Consider the following 25,423-nt stretch of genomic DNA (forward strand, 5'->3'; position numbering starts at 1 on the left):
CTCTGTAATGAAATAAATTATAACTCTCTAGTAAAACTCAAAGACCCCATTACATGTTTATCTTAAAATTAAAAAAAAATGCTTTTAGTTGTTCTAGGGATAAGACAGATAGAAAACATTTACCATGGTGATAAGAAAAGTTTGGTTGGCATTTTGCCTTTTATGGAATTTTCCATTTTCTCTATGGCTATATTCGGAGAACCACATTTTCTTTGTGGTTATAGTCAGCCAAGGCTAAAATCTTTATCATTTAAACCGTATACTAACTACTCTATAATGTGAATATATGTATATTTCAAATTAAAATAGTTAACACAAAATACCCTGTTTTAAAAGCCAGTTCATAATATTTTGATTTTGTCAGACTTAAAATTCAGCTTGATGGAACATGCTGGTTAAAAGTTAAGATTAACTTATGAGTTGGACAATTATTCTTCATTTTTCAGGCAAATGAACAAATTGAGAAAGCAGGAGGCTTAAAAACCTCCAGTATCGTAATTGCTCTGACAGATGGGAAGTTGGATGGTCTGGTGCCATCATATGCAGAGAAAGAGGTGAGTATTGAACTGAAACTGTTCTTTACACCCCAGTGTACTTTGCTGTATGTCTCTGCATGTATTAGCCTGACATTTGAATAATCCACCTCTCTGTCTTCCTCTCTCTGTCCCTCTCTCATTCTCTCAACAGGCAAAAATATCCAGGTCCCTTGGGGCTAGAGTTTATTGTGTTGGTGTCCTTGACTTTGAACAAGCTCAAGTAAGTCCAGCAGATCTGCAGCCTTTAATCTAAATCACATAACTGTCTTAAGGAGAGTTTATCAGATTTTTTTCACTGATGACTTATTATGACTCAAATCAGTCATTAAAGATTTTCTATAAAAATGGCCCCATGTCTTGAGCTCTAGGTTAATAATGTCTGAATTTGACAGGCTTCATTACCTAATCAAGCTGAAGACAAAGCTCTAGTTTTCTTGAACATTTATTCCATTTGAAGGAACTAATATTGGAAAAGCTGTTGGGTTAAAACAATATGCATACTCCTCTTCTTTAACTCAACTGGCAAGATTATCATGACAAGTCTTGTTCAAATGTTTTAGTTTGAAAACTCAACTCAGGAGTTCAGGGATTTGGGAAGTCTGTATAGGAGAAATCTTTAATAATTTTCCCTAAAGAACCAATTTTTTTTCATGAATTTTTGAGGGTTTATGTATTAAATTTTTTTCCCACTCACAAAATGATTTTACATTTAAATATTTGGTTGAGTGTGACTGAGACTCCTGTGTCTCATGACATTTACTGCTAGTAGAACTCTGAGCTGTTTTGAAATTGAAACTTGATGCCAGTGTAAAGGGGCTGTGCCTGATCTCAGTTTATTTTTTTGTGATGCATTTAGAGTAACACTAGTCCCATCACCTTCAGTTCCTGACAGTGAATTAAGCCGCTGGTGTAATTTTTCAGGTGAATGTAATTGACATGTAATGAAGTGTATAAAATGTTGTATGTCTCAACCACCTCTCAATTAAAATTTCCTCTTTTTTCTAAAGCTGGAAAGAATTGCTGATTCTAAGGAACAAGTTTTCCCTGTCAAAGGTGGATTTCAAGCTCTTAAAGGAATAATTAATTCTGTGAGTATTTCTCTGGGGTCAGGAAAGGCTCGTAATTTTAGATATATTTTAAACTATAGGAAGTAATCTTGATATACAGTTCAGTGGGTCATTATCTTGAAGAAAGAAGTTAAGAAGGAAGTTTGTTGGGTATTGCAAATGCAGGGAAATTGTAAAAGATCTGGATTTTGTTTGTTAAGTGAGATTTGGTATTAATTCTTGCAAATTGAGCTCTGTGAGCCTGGGTTTGTGATTTCAAGTTTAAGATTTTCATAAGCAGTCTCAGAGCACGCTTTGAGCATGGAGTTCCTCACTGTCTTGATATCTTGAAAGTTTTATAGGCTTTATAGAAGAGTAAAATAAAAATTTGGATTGGAATGTGTGATTGCTTCCTCCTCCAAATATGGTATTTCTTAGCTATCAGTCAGGCAACTCGAACGGGTGGCAGAGTATTTGACTGCGATTGTTGTTCTTTCCATTTTAATGATTAATAGTTTCACTGGAGCTCATAATATTTCTGTTTGGAATTCAGTTGAGCTGCCTCTGGTGATCATTAGAATCCGGGCCATCCTAAACAGGGTATGGGGAAGTGGAGTGATGAAATGCAAAGCAAAAACTCCTGGGCTTTCACAGCTGAGGTTTATGTTTCGTTTTACTGCCTTTTGCTAGAAGCACCAGGAGCAGTTGCTATTAAATATTTATGATATTTTGGTAAACAACATCCTAAAATAGAAGTATTAGAATTATTAGAATTAAAAACCTAGAATTAAAATATATTCTCTAAGCCAAAGCTTTTTCTTTAATCTTTGGGTATTTCTTGAAGGAAAAAAAACTCAGGTTTTTTCTGACATTTGGTTCTGGAATTTAAAATTTGTTTTTAAAAATCATGTTTTTCAGAAACAGTGAGATTTATTGAATTTGCTTTTGGTAGTATGTAGGCCTTTTTCCTCTTAATAAATGGATCTTTTCAGGAAAAACATACAATTTGATTCTAAAACATATCAGTACGACTAGTGGACAGGCCAAATATAAGTGCAGAATGGAACAGAGATTCAATTATTTTAGGAGTTTACATATGTGTTTAGTTTCAGGAAAAAATTCAATGTAAAAAAGTAATAAATACTTTTGTAGGTGGATTCAAAGTACATACTCTACAACTGTGATTTGTTTTACAATATAGGAAAATGTATTGACAATGCAAAAGGGAGGATAATTTGACCCTGTAAAAAACAAATCAGTGTATTGTATTTTAAATAGAATTTTATTGTACTTGGGAATTTGTAATTATTTTTATATTTATACTGGGAAGGAGAAAAGACCTCTGTGGGTTTTCCCCTTTGCAATTTTTTTTTCTCTATATAAAATGATTAATTCAAAATTCTCCAGGTGACTAATTGGCTTTTGAAAACTCTCTTTTTGTGGGTTATGACTACAAATATCTCCTTCAAAGAATTAGTAGTTGACTACTGGAGGAGATAAAGTTGTTATTGTTTTATTATATTTGTTCAATTTCACTTTTTAAATTTGTATAAGAAAACTTTAGAATGGAATTTCGAACTACAGCGTTTCTCGCCTGAAGTTCTTGATGGACTTTAGCTCAAGTATGTTATGTTGAAAGATTTAGCATGAACTTAAAGAAATTTGCATTATTTTAGACAAATTTGCATTATTTTAGCCACACATTATGAACAAAGCCTCTTGAATTTCATCTGGAGGGGGCTGATGGGTATAGCTATCATCTCATTATAGTTAAACTGCAGCTATTTTGTCACAAAAGGAGTTGTAAGTGATCCTGAGTGAAGCCAGCCTCTGGGGAAACCCTAGCAGTAACTTGGGAGAGTAGGCAAGTAGACAAATGAAGCATTACAATCAAGGTTGATCTCACTAATGGTTGAGATTTGTATCAACATGATAATAGCTTGGGATTTCTGCCCACTTTGCAGAAATTTAAGGCACTTAATCAAGCACTTTATCTCTCATCAAGGCAGAGATTGTACCACCTCTGGTAATATACAAAAGCTGTACTTCTGCCTCAAATTTGAATTACCCTTTATATTTACAAAGTACCATCATATCTTTCAAAATTATATATGGTATTTAAACACATATAGTGTATTTCAGGGTAAGAGCTGAGAGAAGAGAATCTCTCTCTGTTCTTTATGGTTTACCAAACTAATGGGTAACATGGTACTGTGGAATGTATTTACACAAAGCTAAGCAAATGGAAGAAATCAGAAAATTTAAATCTTTCAGATGTTTGGTACTCTGAAGGCAAAATATTTGCTAAATTGATTGATAATTTATTTTTCCTTCTAGAAGTTATTTAAATACATCTGGCCTTAATAATTGTCAGTGCATTCATTTCTCTGAATTTAATCTTTAATTGAGAAAAAGTGATAACATGGTTTTCTTGTTTTCTTTGTCCTCCCTTCCCCTGCCCACTAAAATCCAGTGACCTAGATGGTCTGGTCCCCTTATTGTAAAAGACATCACATTTTGTTAAGGCATAGTTTGTTTAGAATCAACTTTTTAATCAGCAAGGATAAGAGTTTAATTTTGGAGCCTTTCTTCATTATAGTTTTTTTGGAAAAAGAAGAAACACTATAGTAGTTCTAACTTTTATGACTTCAAAACAAGGGACTGTAAAAGGCCTTTGTTATGAACATATTAACAACTTAATACCTTTTCTAAAATTTATTTGATTCGGAAAATCATTTTAATGCTCTATTTTAATTTGGAGGGAAATGTTGTCATTTCAAAATTTTTAGATTTCTATGCCAGCAAACATGATACGTACATAACATTTTTTGTACTATTGGTTTAACCTCTACTCTTAATTAGCATATATGAGGGTTTAGAATTCATTATCTCAAGGAGGTACTGGTGAAAACCTTTTCCTCTTTTTTACCCTCCTTTTCCCGTTGTATAATGTATTCTTTTATTTCCTCATTTATTGAGCTCTTACTATGTTAGGGCATGGTATTAAGCTTGGAAGAGGGGACACAAACTTATATAAGACAAATTCTTTATTCTAAACGGGCTGGAAAATGACGATTCGAGGTTTGGAATATGGTGGCGCCCTGCGAGAATTACAAAGTGTGGGAATTTGGAAAAGGGAAATTTCAGTGAGTCACCCTATGTGATAAAAAGGAATCCTGTCATGCAGTTTGTGTTAAAATACCAATATGGCTAGAGTAACGTTGACAGAGAGGTGGAATGAGTTTGGTTATATGAAGTCATGGGAGGCTTTTTGTGGTGGGATCTGAACTGTGCTCTGACAATTGGAGTAGATTTAATTAGAAACAAGGAACACAGGACTTCAGAAACAGCCTGGGCTGAGTGGCTGAGACACAGCGGGGTTTGGCTTGGATGGTGGAATGATATGGGGGATAAACATTGGTAGGTAGGTTGGATCCAGATTATGGAGACCCTCAAATGTTTGAGTGGTGAAATGGCTCTTTTTGCATAAGTAGTCGAGGAACCATGGAAGATTAATTTAGAGCATGAAATTTATAACAGTGAAAGTTTAGGTAGAATATGCTTATGGTAATGTATGGGATGATTTGAAAGATGAAAAGCTGTGTTATGTCTCTTTCAATAGTGTTTGTGAAACATGGTGAAAGGAAACCTAACATAGTGAAGACGATATGAGATTGGAAAATACGAAGACCTGAGTGTGGGTTCCAACTCTGCCACTGCCTAGCCATGTGACCTTGTGTACCTCCTATAGTGTAATCTCTCTGAGTTTTAAAATTCTCATCAGTCAAATGAGGATAATGATATCTATATCAGTGAATCGTTTTGTGAATTAAATTAGATAATGATTAAGAATGATCTAACTCAGAGGGGCTGACTTTAAAACATGTGGTAGGAAGCTAGGAATGGCTGGAAGCTAGGACCATGTAGGATGGGATTATTGATCCTTCTGTAGGGTAGTCCACTGAGAGAGATGGCCAACATTCTAAATGATCAATGACTTAGGTCTAAAGAGGGGTGGTATTGATATGTGCAAGGATCAAATCTAGCAAGTGGGTCGTAACAACAAGGATTTCTAGATGGTGTAGCTGCACAAAGTCAAGTATCTGGCTGTGCCCTAGTTCCGAATTCTCAGGGCATAGGTCTAGGACCCAGCCAACAACTGGAAAAGAAGATTCAGAATTCCCATGGCAAAAGCTATGTAGAATTTCAGAATCCTCCATTCAGAAAAAAGAGCCACAATTCTTGTGGGGGAACTTGTGGTGCTAATTAGTGATTCAAAGTAGAAATGTTACTTTGTTAAGGGGAAACCACAGCCCCAATGGACTATAGTTCCTTAGGGCTAATTTCAGGCACTGGGATTCTAGGTCTTTCACGATAAAACTAGGTCAAGGACTGCAAGGGAAGCAATTAATAAGTTCTCTGCCCTGGTCAGAATTATGTCAGGAACAGGGTGGGGCTGAACCTCTAGGTATGAAACTGTTTGATCTTTCTGAGCCAGGCTCTGAAGCCTCTGGCAAATATTAGCTGGCAAATGCTAGTTGTTAAAATTGTGATGGCTGTGAAAACTGGAAATAAAAAGGTAAATGTGGGAAGCTTTAAAAAATTAATGGAACCTGGGAGCTCACTGGATATAGGATGAAAAGGACAGAGAGGGCAGTCAAGTGTAACTTGGGCCTTCCAACCCTGATAATATGAGTATCTAAAAGCATTGAAAGTGAATGCTGTTTTCACAGAGGGGTCGGAGTGTTAGAGGACAAAGTGGAATTGGGCAGGAGGGCAGGGAGCGAAGGTGAATTGGGCCTGGGAAGAAATCCTGGTGGGGGATGTCACTGAGGGAAGTGGAGATCCAGGGAAATGTTCAAATCAGAAAACTGCAGAATTGAGTCATTCTTCCTCCTCTTGTTCTTTCTCCTCTCCCTTGCCCACCAACACAAGGATATACTTCTGTTTTCCACAGATCTTAGAATTGTTAAACAATTATATTTGGTTTCTTGGAAAGGTGATTGTAGAATTTTATTAGAAAATAAAATTGTATTCAAACTAGGATAGGTCAGACTAACCTGTGGGTACCATGTAGTTTCTAGTGCAGTGTTTCATAAGGCAGTGCTGTGTACGAGAACATTAAAAATAAAACAAAACCACGATTCGTGAATAACAGGGAAAGAATAAAAATCAAAGTGATGTGGAAAAGCCCCTCCTTTTTTTCTAAAAACAAGACCATGAGATGTTTTCCTCTTTCCAATTATTTCCATAATTTGTTTTTGATAGCACACCTCAAAAATATTAAGCATAAGAGATAAATCAGTTGTGAAGCTATTTTTATAAATAACCCTGATCCAAAAGAATTAAGAACACTGCATCCTAGGTGATGGCAGCAAAGTTCCTAAGTACCTAATGGGGAAGTAAAGGAGCCTAAGTAGGAAAGGAATGAGCACTCAAACATGTAGGAAACTTAAATAAAACTGTAATAGATTGTTTACTTTTTTACTGAAAAAAGTAAAATATACATTTAAAAAAGTAACTTCATTCATAGTGCTGGAAATATAAGCTTCATTTGACCTTTGGAGCCAAGTTGTTTTTCTCAGTAATACCTATTGTTGTTATTAGTATTTTTAAAACGTATCTAAGAAAGGTGTCTATGTTTTAATGGAATGAGAAGACATTGCAAAATCATTTTCTCTACAGGAAAATCATTTTCATAGAAGAGGGTACCTAATAAACATTCTGATAAGACTTTAGCTTAAATGCTTTTAGCAGGTTCTGCTATGAATGTCGACTGCTTAGTTGTGGAAATGTCTATTTATAAAATTATGGTTTAATGAAAAACCTAAAGTCTGAGCTAACTATAAAGATATATTCACAGGAAAAAAAAAAGTCAAACTGGTACAACTTACTCAAAATTGGAAATCAGTTTCTAGGACTCCTTTTAAAAAGGACTGGCTGTAGCATGGGGCTCACTGTGCATCAGATTCTTCTGGGCTTCCATTTATCCAAGGATCTTTAGTACTGAATATAGATAAGGTGTCTCCTTATAACATCTTTCACATTACTGGTTAGGAAGGTTGGGACCATATTTCCCACCTCCTCCTTTTTTTGCCTAATACAGTGTTGGGTTAGTAATTATTGCCTAATTCATGTTTATCAATGAATGAATAAATAAAATCCATGCTTCTTGAAAATATTTTTATATTTTTAAAATATAATTATGGTATGTTTAAGCATTAAAAAAATCAACTCCTTTTTTCTGCCAGAAAATACTTTATTTTGAATTGACTTCTGATTCCATATTATTTTGACTTTATCCTCTTATTTATATTCCACTGTATTAAGACTTTTGGTTACAAGTGACAAAAAGCAAGTTCATACTAGCTTAAGGGAAAAAAAAAAAAAAGAGAGGTATGGGCTTATCTAACTAACTGGGTGGTCCAGAGGAGGAAATTGCCTCAGGTACAGTTAGATCCAGGGAACCGATCCATGTTCTTAAGGTCTCTCTTTGTAAGTTTTGCCTATGATTCTATTTGCTTCATTCTCTCCTTGTTCCCATGAGTGGCTGTTGAAAGTAATTGCCAAGTGTTTCAGCTTACATGGGCCTCAATTAGCAAGCCCATTGGAAAGAGAGAGCTGTTGTCTCTGGGCATCAGTATATTCTGTCCCAGTTAAGGACTCTGATTGACTCAGTTGAGTCAAGTGCTTATCCCTGTAACAATTACATAGTCAGCAAACATATTTGGACCAGCCTGAGTAACATGCCCATCCCTGTGATGAAAGATTGGGAGCAAGGTGGAGAGGGCTAATGATTGACAGCCTCACCAGGACCACATGGAGTAGAGAACAGTTTTCCCAATAGAAAGGGAACACTTCATAGATGTGTAAGGATGAAAAAATGTTCTGGGTAGGGAAGAAAAATCAATAGTATTACAGTCCACTGTATTAAAATACATTTAAAATATTTTTGACATATTCTAATAAGGCACTCCATTCCTTCTAAATTCCAATTAACTAAAAAGTACAAATAGAAAATTTGCTTTAAAATAGTCATTTAATTTACTGAAATTTTATAATCTTGACATCCTTTGTCCGATGGTCTATTTGCATTTGCATGATAATTTTACTTAATAATAACATTATTCTTTCCTTCTTTCTTTAGTTGGGATTGTAGTATAAGGAAATCAAATCCACTTTGGAAAAATAATTACAGTTTTTTGTGAGAAAGCTAAAGTGGTGGCATTAGGTTACATAGCCAAAATTAAGTGTTAACATTAATCTGTTGGGCTACAAAAGAAGATGACCTTTAGAGGCTCACTTGTTTTTGAAAGCAAATTCAGTTGAGTAGAAGGACATTAAAAAGGGGGATAAAATGGTTAAGATTTATGATTAAATGTACCATCAGTGTAAATTATGATGCGTAAATGCGTAATTTCTCAGTTATATCTCATTTTCCCTCCTGAAATAATTCCTAGTTTATTTGGAAGCATATTTTTGAACTTACTGTGTTCAAGACACTTTTCTGATGTTGGGTTACAGAGATGGATATGGTACCCTTGACTTTTCTGAGCTTACAATTTTTAGGGATATGTGTTTGTAAAGTCAATAGAACTGATAAAACTTTTTTTTTTTTTTTTTTCTATTCTTGTTGCATAGGGAAATAGTTTATTTGTCACTCTGGATTTCTGAAAAATCAAATAGAACAAGTATAGACTTATCATGCTTGTCAGGTCTATTTCATGTTTTATTCAATGAAACAAGGGAGTGGGTAAAGAGGACTAATATGAAATAATATATGCATCAAAATGCAAAACATGTTGGGACTCAATTTCTTTAGATTCTGAACAAATAGTACATTTATTATTACTTTACCCCATAATTTCAGTGCACTTTTTATGGAAAGTCTATTTATCCTTTAGGAAAGCATTAAATGATTATTCTGAGTTTGTACTGAACAAGAGAAAGGAAAAAAATCAGAGACATATAAACTTTTGTTTCATATCACAATCCACTTTGGGGCGTATTTCTATGGTATAGTGAGAAAGGAAGACCTGCTATTATGATTTGTTATGAAAACGCAACTTAAGAACTTAAATGTCATTTCGCTATTTTCTTTCACAATTTGTGATATGGGCATAATTTCAACAACAGTATAATCAGAACTACTCATTTGTTATGTTTGGAGCAGAGAGGAGTAAAAGGCAATGATTATAACTTACATTCTTCCCTAGATTTATTAGAGTAAAAGTTTGTTTAGAATTTGTCACTTGTGCTTATACTACTCACTTACTTGCAAAGGGAGAGAAAATCCATATTTAGAAATGGGTCAGTGCAGAACATGCTGTATTGAGCAACTGGCATTTTGAAGCTCCAAGCATTTAAAAAAAACAAACACAACCAAAACACATAACTACAAATTGCAATTGTTTTTCATTGACGTATTACCTCTTGGAGAAAAATATATTTGGTAGGAATGTTTCACACCTAGAGAGAAAATAAAATCATATCTGAATGTTGAAAGGTAAAAAAGCAAACAAGAAAAGATTGTGAGAAACATCTTTCCAGTTGTTTTAGCTGCTTATTTTATGCACATGTGTGGCTAATTACTAAAGCTTCATTTTAGGGAGATCTTTTTTGGGGAACTAATGTTGTGCAGTGATTTTTCTTTATGAGATTTAAACTTGGAATCCTTCATATTTGGGATGAACTCCTGTAGTGCTTAAGCTTCTCAGTGAGTCAGAAAAAAAGTAGCTTGTGTTTTTAGACCTTATTATTCTTACTGATATTTTCTGACATGCTGTATGTCATGGAAATTAGCAGTTTCTATCAGGATACACTGAAGGTATTTGTAAATTATCTGTAACATTCTGTTGTACATTATGTTATATACTCAAAGTCAGTGTTAGAAAATTATTGCCAGAATGAATATTTTGAATAAGGTTAAAAATGTTGGAGATGTTTGGGTAGTATATTGAATTTAAGTGTGAAGAAATAATCTGTTTTTGGGGAAATTTTTTTTTATTTAGAATTGACCTTAAAAAAGAAGGTCACATTCATTCAATGGGACTTAATATCCTTTTGCTCTTTCACATATACTATCCAGAATCAGCCCTCTTTTTAAAAGAAGATGCATATCTTAAATTTGTTTCTTTTCATGTTGTTTTTATTGTTTCTTTTTCTCTTTGTTAAAAAAAAAATTTATTTTTGCATTTGGCTCAATGCCTTATGAGTGCCATTGATTACCAAAATTTGAACTATACAAATAAGTTTTCCTTTCATTGTGTGTGACCAAAGATGTGATTTGATTGACTCAAGTAGCCCCTCATTAAGCTCTGTAATTTTAAATATACTTAACTGTTCATTGTTACATACCCCATTTATTTGTCTTATAGCCAGAATGCTTGTGCTTTTTATTAGAAAGTTTTACATTTACTCTTCTATTAATTCAATAAATATTAATTGAGAAACTGCTGTTTATAACATTGTATTATATACCTTTTATATTAGATTGGTTTTAAATATGAAGTATTATTATTCATTATAAAAGTTTTTACATAGTTTCTTCTGGAATGGGCTCTATTTTCCAAATACAGTATCCTTACCATCACCATTTAGAAACTGGAAAAAATATAGATTTTTAAAATCTGTCTTGGTTTATACTAGTTGTAGGAAGTGAGTTTTTGTTTGTTTCATTTAAACTGGATGCTTGATCTTCAAATCATAAGACCTAGATATTACTCCCAAATTCCACATGAACTTCCAAGACACTGTAGGTCCTAAGTAATATTTTACTTCATCCCCCCCCCCCATCTTAACTAATTCCATGCTAAATTTTATCTTGGATATAGCCCAACTATAATTCTCCACTAATTAATCCCATTTTATCTTCAATGCCAGAAGAAAAAGGCCACAGCTATATTCATTGTATGCATTTTTTAGGGCCATGATATGGCTTTTACTACTCCCTACATGTTCCATATTTGTCATTATAGCATGTCCCTTATGTAAACATGTTCAGGAACTTACAAGATCTCAATATGGTTTCATATGTATCTTACAAGATACTCAAAATATCGTTGTTTCATATGTATCTTAAAATATCTAAGAAAGAAGAAATCAAGTCTGATGCTATCTGGTTGTTTCTGCTATAGATGTTTCTGTGATTAACACTGTCACTTCACCTGGTTATTATTCAGTCCTTATAAAGATCTGATCCTAACCCTATAGTCAAGCAGGATAAGAAATTGCTTCGTGGCCACTGGGATTCTTGGAAGAGTTGTGTCTCTGACTTAGCAGCGGTTCTCACACGGCCACAAATCTTGCCAGATCTGGCTCCAAAGTGCATATCTGCCCCTTGTTGCTCTGTATGCAAATTGGGCCTTTAGTGAAATCCTGCAGCCTGACCACATGCACTAGACTCAGACTCAATCCAAATTAATTTGGAATATGCCTGGAATATCCAGGGTGAAACACCATTCTGATACTCCAAGTCGAACTTCTGGAAAGGGACGGCACGATGGAATCTACTTTCATCTCCTGCCAAACATCTGTATCTCAGAGAGGCCAGCAGGCAGAGCTGACTCCTAAGGCTGCATCTAGTCTTTCCACTAACCAAAACTAACCCAGAGGGGGCCATTACCAACCTTATCTTATCCTACCCCGCTCCCTTGACAAGTAGAGAAATTCAGTGAAATTCATGTTTACGGAGTTCACCAAACTATTGAGAGTATTCTGATGATCTAAATTATACAGAGAACGTATCGAAATTGTATACGAGTTAGAAACAACAGAAAATAAATAGCTATAATTTGTAAGGATGAATGCTATTGTTCCGCCTGCAGTTTTATCCCAAACAACTCAGAAGAGGGGAAATACTTGGATTTTCACTTTCTTATGATATGTATTCAAGACAAATACATTTTAAATAGGACAGAAAGTTTTGATAATGAGAAACGACAGTGACTGTTATAGGGATTAAATATATAAAACCATCTTTCGGCATTTAATTCACAGTTTGGGACAACAAGCTGGAATGTAGACATTTTACACAAAGTAACAGAATTTAGAATTCTATATATTTCAGCCTCTTTTCTATTATAGATTTTTATTGGTTTATGAACACAGGTCTTGCAGATGGTCTTGTGTATACCATCAGCTGCTCTGCCTAGACCTCTCCCTCCTGGAAGTTCACACTTTTATCTCCTACCCAACCTGTGCCCCGTGGGTGTAACTGTAGGCTGAAAACGTTTAAAGACCCTGTGGTTCACAAATACTGGAGGGAAAGAGACTAAGAAAAAGAGTAACAGAGGGACAGACATGTAGGCAGACCTTGTTTTCCAATGTTGGCATCCCATTTTAGAAAATGTTTTCCCTCATGCTGCTTGCGTTTCTTGCTTTTCTAATGTTTATGTTGCCTGCATTTCCATGTATAGGGATTTTCATGGCTTAACAAAAAATCCTCCTGAGGCTATAATCCTGTCCAGGTTGTTCGAAGGGTCATGCATTCACATGTTGACATTCATATATTAGTATGAATGCGTTCATGACATGAGAACAGCTATGTTGAAGTAGAATATTTGGGGAGATAGGGCAAACGTGGATCATGACTGTGATTAGAAAAAGAGTGTCTCTGTGTGTCTAGCAACCCAGGTGAGACAATGAGAGGGGAGGGACAAAGACTTATTTAGTCTGTATCAAAAATTTGCTGCTCCACATCAAGAAAAAATAGAGAAAAAACAAACCAAACCAAACAAAATCACCAAACTTCTGCCTTCTGGCTCTGAATGTGCCTTTCGTTCCCAGGACTCAGGCAAATTCTAGAGTTTTAGAACTATAAAACCTAAATACCATTGACATCATTATTTTATGGAAAAAAAAAAATCTGTCCTGGGCTTTCCTGGTGGCGCAGTGGTTGAGAGTCCGCCTGCCGATGCAGGGGACACGGGTTCGCTCCCCGGTCAGGGAGGATCCCACATGCCGCGGAGCCGCTGGGCCCGTGAGCCATGGCCGCTGAGCCTGCGCGTCCGGAGCCTGTGCTCCGCAACGGGAGAGGCCACGACAGTGAGATGACACATATAAAAAGTAATTTCAAACGGATTATACAGATTTGTATATAAGAGCTAAAACCAGAAATGTCTAAAAGAAAACTTAGGGAAAAATCTGTCCTGAGATCAAATAACAAATTAATTTTTCTAAGCACCGTTTGATTTTAGTTTCCAAGTGCTTGTTGTGTTCTTATACCAGTATTAGGACCTCTGGTATAGCTTGTTGTTCTGGTAGCCTGGCTTGTCTTTTAGCTTCCGGATGATGCTGAGAAGTAAAAAGTACAAGTGTTTTATCTGTACAAAACCAAATTTGAGAAAGAAAGCAGTAATAAAGTAAGACAATAGAGAAAAATAAATACATAAAAAGAGAGAGGCCCCTAACCATTTGGGTATCCCATATATTACTAACTCATAGGATGATCTACAATTTGAACTTATTCACAGTCAGTGGTGTTGGGAACTTTAAAACAAACCTGTAAAACCCCCATAAATAAAGGTGAAAGCTTAGTGACATAATTTTGAAGATAAGAAATAAGTCCGATTTTAGATTGTTTTTGATAGTATAAAAGGTGTCCAGGCAAAACAAGCAGGCGAATTTCAGTAGTTTGTTGGATATTAGGTTTTGTAATGGGTAGACCATTTATCACAAGTCTGGAGGGTGGCAGAGGGCACTGGTTAGAGGAATGGGCTTTGGACTCAATCAAACCTGGGGAGATCTGGCTCTGCTATTTAAAAGCTAATTGTTCTAGGACAATTTTTAAAAATCTCTCTTAAGTTCCAATTTTCTCATCTGTAAAATGGGGATAAAAATAGTATGCATTCTTAAGACTTGGAAGGATTAATTGAAGAAATTTATATAAAGTACTTAGCACAGTTCCTAGAACATAATAAGCACCCAACAAATGGTAATTATTATTATTGTTAGAAATTCTTTTGAATTTTTGACTGCTGCTAGTGGTACTGAATTTACAAAGTTTGACTTTTTCATCCGTATTAACATTTGAGGATTTAAAAGTAGGGATTAGGTAATAATGTACATATTTTTTTCATTTATAAATATTCCTTAATACTAATATTATTTTTTAAGTGAACAGATGCTTCAGTAGTATACTTTTTTCATGGTGATCATCAAGTTCTTTGCCAATTTGTATATATATATATAATATATATAAATGGACTCCAAAGTCTCAAATGATGCAATTTTGCATCTAGTGTGTTGATGACTTAGAGAACCCTGGTTTTATTAATAGCATTTGGTTTGCCTTTAAATTCGTTCTATGGTGCTATTAGCTCTCTTGATGTCAACTAAGGCCAAACTTTATTGGAAACTATTTTCTGTTTCTGTTGAGACTTAATGAAGGCAGATGGCAACACATATTTGAAGAAACATCCTTACAAGGTCCTCTGTTGTACAGGTGATGAAAGTGCAGAGTATGAAAAATAATGCATCAATTATCATAGATGGGGCACCTGATCCAATGTTCAATCAATCAATAACAGTATTTAAGTTGGTAAAAATTAACTAGTGTTTAAAAATAGTTGTCCCATCTGTCAGTTGTCATTTAGTGATGACAATTTTAATGTAATAGGTCCAGTTTGAAGTCTTGAGCATTTGAATTTGTGCAATTACTTGGTGAGACTAGATTATGAAGTGCTTTGTATTTATGGAAGTGCTTGTTTAAAAATTTAATGGAAATGATTTGCATATGACTATTAAATCACAGCAACTTCTAGTTGTTCTTTTCTTAAAATAGCAACATGGTAAACTCTAGATAGAAAAACCAAATTTAGAGCAGATTTTATTTTCTAAAATGCATACATTTTCTTCTCTCATTTCTTTCCCCACCACATTTTCTTGCTCTCTATTTATCATGTGAAGATGGTTTTGGTGAACTTAGTTTCAAATTACGGGTCTTTAGATTTCCAACCTTTACAATTTTTTGAAAGGCTAGATGCTTTTTCACATAAATTAACTTTATTTTGCTTTATCTTGGTCTTTTTATGATTGTTGATTTGCTTTCTAGATAGACATTTTTAATATTCTCATTAATTCGTGCATTCAATCTGTATTCTCTAAGCATTTTTGTTGTTGTTGTTCTGTGTGTACAAAGCAATGTGCTAGTCTTGGAAGGCTAGCACAGTATATGATCCCATTTCTATGCTCAGTTTGTCTTCTAATAGAGGAGGTGATTCAACACTCAATAAGATCCTAAGAAATAAAAAAATCAAAATAAACTTTAAAGAAAGGTAGTAGTGTTCTGAGGGGGATTCATCTAGATTTTGTCAGATGGTGATGCCAGTTTTTTTTTTTTTTTTTTTTTTTTTTTTTGTGATGCCAGTTTAATGACTCATGGTCTAAAGTGCTTGTCTTTCAATGAATGTGTTACCTGAATCACTTTTTCATTCAATAATATCATTTCTATAGAGCTCATTTTGTTAAAATAATTAAGTATGAATATTAAACTAATGTAAGGGTATTCTTATATATAAATGTATATTATACAAGTTACTGCAAGATGTAACCAACCTTTAGTTATTCTTAATCTCTGCTTAATGTAATTTAATTTAATTAATCTCAGACTTGAATAGAACATAAATTTCTAAATTATCCTGAACTTATTCTTGAAAATCAAAATACTTTACAGGGGATAAACAGGGTCTGACTTCAGAACAGTAGACCATCAATGGACCTTGAAGGTGTTTATTCTCCAGTCTTAAGGAGAGCTCCATTAGAATTGATCATTTGATCTTGCTATTAGAACTACCATTTTAGAAATGTTATGATGAAATACCTCAAATCAAAAGAGGAAGTCAACACAAACATTTGTCTTAACAGTTTGAGATCTGATTTAATTATGGCCAATATTTTTAGGAGAAAGAAAACCAACATAATTTCAGAAATTCACACAGGTCATTCTGGGTTGCATAGTCTTTGACACAGCTTTTGGAAAATCTCTTTATAATTTCTTGATTTACCTTATTCTAAGGAATTTTTAAAAAATGATTTCTATTTCCAATAGATGCAATCTTTAAGCCTCTCTCATAATTTTCTTGGTGTTCAAAACATTTTTCTGTAATGCTGATAGAGGTGTGCCTAAAATAACTAGTAAAAAGATTGTAAGCTGTAAGATCAGTCCGTTTCCTTAACAGGATTTATTTTAAAATAAATTCTTTCAAGAATTGTCACCAGGTAAAATAGATTTGGGGGACTTTATGTTTTCTTTTGACCGTCCATTTTCGAGGCTCAGTTCTCACTTTTATTTCAAATTGGTCAAAACTAAAGCAATAATACCCCAATTTTGCTAGTTAGGGTATTATTAGCTTCATATTCCTTTGGCAAAACCTTTTTAGCTTCATATTCCTTTGGCAAATCTTTTGTATTCTGTTCATTTCAGAGTCTTGTTATCTGAATTATGTCAAAATATTTAAAGATGTTAGTGATTTGAGATACTTCCCTTCCAAGAGGACACATTACCCTTTGACAAGGGTCCTCAATTCTTAAATGAGCAAAGGTACTCACGCGTCAAAGGAGTGTTGATTATCGAAGATAAAATAGCAGACCACAAGGTGTTTGGGCCCTGACAGTCTTTGGGTGACTCTGGAATCTCTTTGGTTATTTATGAGTTTAAATAGACCTCACTTGGAATTTCTCAGATATAATATTTTATTCTATTTGTTTCCTAATTACTAAAGCCTCAATCACTAAGTGAAAAGTGGATTTACTGGGAAATGACCTTAAAAAGTGCAAATGTTTCCTCTTTCAGAGAGGCATATTCAGCAACAAAAATTCCGTGATTTGACCCAGCTGTATTTTAGAGTCTGACAATTTATATTTCCATTGTTATTAAAGAAAGCACAGAAAGCATTTCTATATCCTGCTACAGTCCTTCCTTCCTGCTTTAGTTATGAGCAGGAGATGCTAGAAACTACTGTACATCATCTGTCTTTAATGTCTGTCAAGAAAAAAATGTCGTTCAAAGATCATCTGGAACTTGTCTGCCTTTGCTAATGTAGTGCAGAGCAGTTCTAAAAATAAAGGCAGGATTGTTGAGTCCATTAGGAGCAGCTTATTTCATCATTGTTGTTTTTCGCTTGTAGCCTTGTGCCTTGTATGGTGGTTTCTGTTTCTCAGAACAAGCTAAGAAGAGCCTTTCTGTTCCTGTGCTCTGGGAATGCTGGAGTAGAGAGTCTGTCTTTTTGAGAATAATATTTGGCTCATACAAGGGGCCTGTGTTCTGCAAGTGTAATGTTTGATGCATGTAAGGAGGATTAGCGTCCATGGGAATTGAGGCAGAGAAATTGAATAGAAATGCCAGAGTCAAATAAAGAAGTGTTTATTTATTGATATTATGTTGAACCTTTTAATAGAAAACATTAAATTAGCATAATTAAATAGGAGGTCTGATTTTGCTATCTTGTTTTTGCCTGATGGGAAATTCAGCATTGCTTTTATGGCTATCAGGAAATTTTAGTTATCTTTTCATGTCTAAGTTCCCAGACTTTGAGGCAACAACCCACTTTATCTGTGCTTATCTGTATTTATTCTAATCAAATAAGGGTTCCTACAGAATACAATCTTAGAATATATGCTGAAAGACGACACAGAAATTTCCTAAGAGCTTGGTAGCTATATACGAGATGGTTAATAAAATTTTCTCTGCCATCTACTGAAGTTAAAGGGAGGACCACAGATTATTAGTAACCTTATAATTCACTTTACATGTTATGATTTAGTGCTATACCTTGGTCTTCTTTTTTTCCTTTTTAGATACTAGCTCAGTCGTGCACTGAAATCCTGGAATTACGGCCCTCAAGCGTCTGTGTGGGGGGTAAGTGGTTAGAATTTAAAAATACCTTGTAAGAAGTTGTACTTTTTTCCTAGTTAAAATATACAATTTGAAACTCATGTTGGAAAGAGAATAGCAAAATTAATTTTTTGGCATCTTTTTCTGTAAGAATTTTTAAATAATTCCTTGAAATATTTCTATTTTAAATTCAAATTTTTAAGATTGGAGTGTTATTTTAAATAATGAACATATTGTGCGACAGGCTTTTAAAATCTTCTGTATATTTAGTTCATGTTTGAGACCTTTCCTATGACAAGTAAACTAGAAAATTTTCTCTTTTATCTGATTATACAGTCAGGTATCTGTAGACTTTGAGCTCCGTGCCTTGATGACCTGGCCAAAGTACAGTACATGCCAGTTCAGGGCCCATAAAGAAGTGATTTTTGGGTGGAGGGCAAGAAAGAAGCAGGTGGCTTCATCAGCTGTTCTAAGAACAGACTAGGATTTTAGCACTTTCAAGCCATCCACCCCAAAGAGAGTGCGATTCTCTCTGGCCTGTACTATTTCTACTTCAGGTCTTACCTGGAGTTCCTTTTAACCTGACTTTTCTTTCAAAAGGAAAAACATTGGGTCTGGTGGGGAAGGAAATGTGCTGTGCAAGTTACTGCGGAACCTCCCAACTGCTGGACATGGGATGAAGTTCTGCATCTTTGAGACTCCTCCATTAATGATTACTGAGACATTCAAGAGGAATAGTGCCTTTGAACATTCCAGAGCAGGATGGCGTTCTATGCATTTAGAATTTTACCTAATCCTCATAACAACACTATTCGACAGTTTTAGAATCCCGGGTTCACGGATGGGGAAACTGAGACAGAGACATGTTCAGTACTTGCTATTAGTAAATATCCTGTTAGACTCTTGTCTGTCTCACTCCTAAAGCTCATGTTCTTTTTCTGAGTCACATTTTAAGTTTCACTTGCACTTTATTTTAACTTATAAGAACATTCCTTTCATCATACACTGAATGGAGAGTGGCATGGCAGTATTTTCTTCCACAGTTAATTACTCTATATGTGTTAGATTATTTCAGATAGGAGGTCTCCGAGAGGATTGAAAGTTGATCACTATTAAAATAGTTGACATACCACCTTGCAACTAAGCAGCAAACATTTAGTTGCCAACCAAAACATTGATTGGCAGCTAAAATTTTCTTCTAGCATATTATTTCACTTTCTAACATCTAGTGACTGCTCCTCTTACACAGAATATGAGTTCAATCAACCTCTTTTACCTATTGGCCACAGATTTTTTTTAGTCCAAAATGCATGACCCTTGATGAGTTATAAGTTTGTATGCAACAGAAAATAAAACTGGAATTAAGGATGTGAAGAAGCTGTTAAAGAAGAACTATGTACAGTGTCATAGATTAAAGAAAATATAATGCACGACTGTTGTAAGAACCAGATAATATGAGGCATTAACTTCTTTACATTCTCATACCTCAGTTCCTAGACAAGAGGAAAACAAAGAGTTTTCTTTCCTGTGGATATTTTCTTCAGGATAGAATTTGGGCAAGTTTGTATGGTATTTGGCTGGGATGACTGTCATGCTTCAATTCTAAAATCTTGGTCACTATTGGAAAACACTTTGTTCAAAAAATAAAAGAATGCATCTCTACGTGGCAGCGAAGGGTATCTTCACTGTACATACCTGTAGGGTCTATGAAAGCAAGTAGGACCATGTCTTTGTTGTTATTACTTGGCTGAATAGTACTAAAAAATTCACTCTTTGTACCTTGATACTTTTGTTTCAAGTTACGCTTTTTGTTGTTGTTTTTTGTAAAGTAATGATTAAATTTTTTATCTTTCCTTTTACTTCTAGAGGAATTTCAAATAGTTTTGAATGGAAGAGGATTCAACTTGGGCAGTCGGAATGGCCGTGTTCTCTGTACTTACACTGTTAATGAAACATACACAAAGAGTAGGTCTCCATAATTTCAATATTGCTTTAATATCTTCATAGTATATCAGCATCAAGTGTTTTCCTCTTTTCCCCAACTGAAACCAACTATGCTATATTTTTTTATCAGAGGATAAAGAAAGGAAGTCCAATGATAATACAAGTAATAATAATAATTACTTAATAGTTATTTAATAATGGCAACATTTGTTCATAAGTTAATAAATGCTGGACCCCATCCTAAGTAGCCTCATTATACAAATGATGCCCTTGTGGCTGAAAGAGTCAAATAACTTGCCAGTGGTGACACAAGTAATAATGGGCAGAGCTGAGAGTTGAACCCAGTTTTCCTGACTGTACTCCGTACAGACTCTATCCACCGCCTGATTTAATTGCCTCTTTCTCCAGATTTGTTTCTTGTCACTCTTGCCTGAAAATCTAACTGTCTTGGACTACTCTACTACTTATTGCCTTATTTTATTGCCACTTGTTATCTTTATCTAATTTCCCAATAATTTGTCAGCCAGTCTCCTGAAGACAGGCTTTTTGCCTTATAGATATATCTCCAGTGCCCACCTGGCACAGTGTTTGTTGATAATTATCATATTTAGGGAATTAAGTTTTATTTTCCCTCACTTGGCTTTCAAAAAAGGAGAAGATGAGTGTAACATTTTTATCTTCAATCTGAGAAAAACTTCTGCTCTTTAAATAGATCTTAGTATGCTGAGCATTTTGGGTCTCTATTAAGACATTTTCTCCTCATTGATGATTATATTGTCTTCTAAAATTTTATACTGTAAGGCAGATGCTGCAACTCTGTGAACTCTGGTGGAATTATTTTTTAAGAGGTTCATCTACGATTTTGTTGTTTATCTGATGGTTCTAAACCCTCCAATTAGCACAGCTTTGGCTACATACACAGTCACTGCTCCATACTTTGTTGAATTAAAGTGGTGAGGATCTCAGCATGGTAAATGCCATCAGTAATTCCTCTCTTTCTTATTAAGATCATCATTTTGGTAAGGAAAGACAATAATATTAGTAAAAAAACTTTCTTCCTAGTAGGTTCTACAACTGAAGAGGACAAAATAATCTTACCATTTTAATTCAGTAGTCATCTGTATCTAAGCATCAGCTTTACCTTACTCCTTTTGATTACATATTTGAGTTGATTATAATATAAACATATTTTACACATAGCTACATAGGATTGAATTTATTAAAGTAAATTTCAAATAAATTGAGTCAGATTGTATTTTCATCATTTGTATTCTAATATTATCCATCTAATTATGTAACTTTTCTGAGTATTTAGAGTCTAGATCATTTTTCTCATATGCTATTAAAATTGCAAGGCAATTTAAGCATTCTATAAAATGTGTTTATATATTGTAAACCCAATTATTTTATTAAACTCTTGAAAGAAATGTATTATCCTTTGGACATTTGTCTTCTCTATCATTTTTAAATTCTGCTTTTAAAATATATATAATTTTTCCTTGAAAATCTAATATATTGGCAAAATTGAGGGAGAAAAGGTGATAATTTTATAGTATCTACAAACTGTATGTGAACTTAATCTATATCAAAAAATCATAATTTATGATTTACCAGTATTATATATCAATGAGGCATATAATCTATTCCTGTTTTTCATTCTCCTCTTTCTTTAGATGAGTATCTTTTTGTTTTTTTCATGCTAATGTATCTAATGTCTCACACTTGAACTCTGATTCCTGTGTCTCTTCATATTTTTAATGAAACTGTGTGAGATACATAAAACCCTTTATTGATTAAATGACATTTTATTTTATAGGTGTAATGCCAGTGAGTGTGGAAAGTAATTCTGTGCTTTGTCCTGCACCTACCCTGAATGAAGTTGGACAGTAAGTACTTTATGAAAAACATTTAAAAACTTTTTAGCTACAAATTATAAGGAAATGGTGATAAAATATACATTGGTTGTTTTATTTTATCTTTTCTTGATATACAGATTAAACATGAAATAGTAAATCCTAGACAAATCACTCTGGTTAGTACTTTAACTATACATATTCTTAGTAGGTTGAAAAGGGTAAAGTCTGTTTTATCTTGTTTCTTAAATATTGATTAAAAGGCTCTATAAATATTTATCTGGATAGACTTGAGAAATATTGTTAGAGCCTTTAAATAATAAAGCCATATCCATTATTTTGAACTTTAGAGTATTGAATTTACACACACACACATACACATACACACAAGAGTTTCAAAGTGGGATTTTGACTAATGACTGTAGTGTTTAAATATTAAGATTGAAGAGCAAAAGGAACATGGCTCAATAAGGCACAACTTAGACTAGGAAATATTTGTGCATTAATTTGTGTCCCAGTCCTGTTAAGGAGTATATTTTCATGTTCTTTGGTGTGGCAATAAACCATCATAGCTGGATAAAATAAGGGATATTTAGTTTGGAAGAAGGGCTTTTATTTTAATCACCTATATACAGATAACTTCACCATCAACTTAATATTTCCATGTGTGAATTTTTTTCCCCCTGCCCTCTCTATTATGCAGGAAATGATTGCAAATAGTTCAAATGTTCTCTTGTCCAACAGTAGTAAATGCAATATGCTTAGGATAATGGTTAGGATACAGTTTTCAAGAATCACTATATACTGATCTCAAACCTTCCTCTGGATCAGAGGAAACTAATATACATAAGGCGCCAATCCAAAGTCCGGATTAGTGTTCAGAAAGTGAAGATTATATTTTCCTTTGTGGAACGTAAGAAAATCATTTTAGTAGTTTGAAGTTCACTTGAGCACTTAACTTTTGTGGATGCTTAAATATTCAAGCTATCTGTTGGACATCACTTCTGGTCATCCAAGTAAATTGGAGCAGTATCAGCTTTCTGTTTGAAATTGATTGAAAAGAGCTGCATAATATAACTTATAAAAGCAAGACTATCAGAATCTGTTTTCTTTCTATAAAAAAGTATTCATTTTCTGAGTCATATAATAATCTGGTATTGGTAACATGCTTATGGCCAAATTAGACTGGCCTTGGAATTTAAGGCCCATCCATTTTGCGTGGAGCCATCTGTACCACAAGGGCACAGTGGGACTCAATGGCTTTCTGAGTAATAGTCTTGTATTAGCAAAGATAGATCTGTTGACTTAAAAGTTTGGTCTTATTTTATTGAATCTATAAGTCCATATTGATTCTCCTGATTGTTCTCCCCAGTCTGCTTTCAGAGCTGTCTTCTCTCTCTTAGTCACTGGCAGCTCCAACCTTTTTGTTGTTCAGGTAAAAAACCTTTGACTCATTATTGATCTCTTTTATGCAGCCCATAAGCAAATCTCAGCTCTGATTTCAAAACATGTTCAGAATCCAGTCCTTCCCCACCACCTCCACTGATACCACCCTAGACCAAGCTACTGTCATTTCTTGCTTAGGTTATTAGCCTCTCAACCCATCTTTCTTCTTCTGTCCTTGGCAAACGTGATCCTGTTAAAACAGATCAGTTTATGTCAGCCCTCCACTTAAAATCCTTGATGATGTGTTCCTCATTACATTCAGAGTGCAAATCTACTCACTGCAATGTTCTATAAGGTTCTACAAGATCTGGCCCTCACTGCATCTCCAACTTCATCCTCTTTTTGCCCCTTCTGTTATGGTCACACTGGCCTCTTTGTTGTTCTTTAACCACCTGAGCTTATTCCAGTGGCTTGAAAGGCTCCTTCCTTCTTGTCTCACTCTCTCAACTTCAAGTTTTGTTCAACATATCACCTTCTCAGTAAGCCCTTGCCAGTCACCCTATTTAATCATACAATCTTCCCCCTCCCTTGAGTTTAACAGTCTCTATTCTCTTTTCATGGTTCACTTTTTCTCCAAAGCATTTAGTTTGTTATTGTGTCTCCCTCCTGCTGGGATGAATTTGGTTTATTTTGTTTCTTTCTATATCTCTAGCACTGACACAATGCCTGACAGATAGTAGATTCACTAAATGTTTGTTGCATGAAAGAATGAATACATTTTTCTCAAACATTTTGATTTACTATTTATATAAAGAGCTAAAAGAGTGCATTTGATTACTGAGTATATCAGGTAGGAGAAAGATGATCAGAATTCTGTTTGGGGGATCATACCATTTAAGAGAGCAGGAAATTATCTTGACCTTTTCATAGTAATGACTAGTTAAGGAAGACAGCTTACTTTCTTCTCCAAAGTAGTTATAAAATGCAATATACCTGTTCTATCCAACACTGAATTTGTTTTCTCTAGAATTTGCCTTGGGGCACAGTCTCCTTTTTAAGACACTGCCATAGATACTGCTGGTATTCTTTAGTGATGTGTAGATTGGCTAAATACTCAGAAGATGTGATTTCTAAAAATCATATAAGACATAATAAATATCAAGCACGAGAAAAAATCATTTGTTTGCTTTTTGACATTAATATTTCACCTACAAGCAAGCTGAGAATGTTTTGGAAAGCAATCTGTCTAAAATAATTACTTTTGCTTCTTTTTTGTCTATCAAGTACATGACACCACTGAGGCAAAATATGTGAAGATTTTATTTATTAATGTATCGGACATTTGGCGACATCATTATTTGTTCTACTAAGTATGTTGCAAGTAATTTGGACCTTTCCTTTGCCTTGAATTTCCTTCAGATACTTTTGTAGGCGATGAGCTCTCTTATGAGATTGGATTAAAATCAACACAACTGAAACAGTTTAGCCTTATAAGGTGACTGTGCTTAATATGTTTGTCTAATTAGCTTTTGGCTAAGGATTCAAAACCATTAAGTAGCTAGTTAGCCTATGTTTCAAATAAACACATCTTGCCCAACAATGGATGAAAGTTTTTCCTGTGTGAGGGTGACAGATGTGGTGATGGTTCCCCCTGTCCTCTCACTTAAATAATGAACAGCATGCTGGTGAAGTAACCCTAGACAGACAGCCTCAAAGCCAGATGCACAGTCTCAGAGCTGGAGCCATGGACATGTGTCTCGTCTCATTAGTGTGCTCTATGAGTTCCTTTCTCATCTTTGTATTACTTCCTGAATTACATTTTCT

General features: G+C 34.5%; 1 protein-coding gene across 1 annotated transcript in view; it reads left to right on the plus strand.

The window, feature by feature from the left end:
- ANTXR2 (ANTXR cell adhesion molecule 2) overlaps positions 1 to 25,423 on the plus strand; it is a 156,448-nt gene that overhangs the window by 12,864 nt on the left and 118,161 nt on the right. The window contains exons 5-10 of the mRNA XM_065877428.1: positions 447 to 554; positions 688 to 756; positions 1,544 to 1,624; positions 18,380 to 18,440; positions 20,283 to 20,381; positions 22,177 to 22,246. Coding sequence (XP_065733500.1) covers positions 447 to 554; positions 688 to 756; positions 1,544 to 1,624; positions 18,380 to 18,440; positions 20,283 to 20,381; positions 22,177 to 22,246 — 488 coding nt within the window. The remainder of the gene's footprint in view (positions 1 to 446; positions 555 to 687; positions 757 to 1,543; positions 1,625 to 18,379; positions 18,441 to 20,282; positions 20,382 to 22,176; positions 22,247 to 25,423) is intronic.

This window comes from Phocoena phocoena, chromosome 5, assembly GCF_963924675.1.
Source record: "Phocoena phocoena chromosome 5, mPhoPho1.1, whole genome shotgun sequence".
Classification (NCBI taxonomy): domain Eukaryota; kingdom Metazoa; phylum Chordata; class Mammalia; order Artiodactyla; family Phocoenidae; genus Phocoena; species Phocoena phocoena.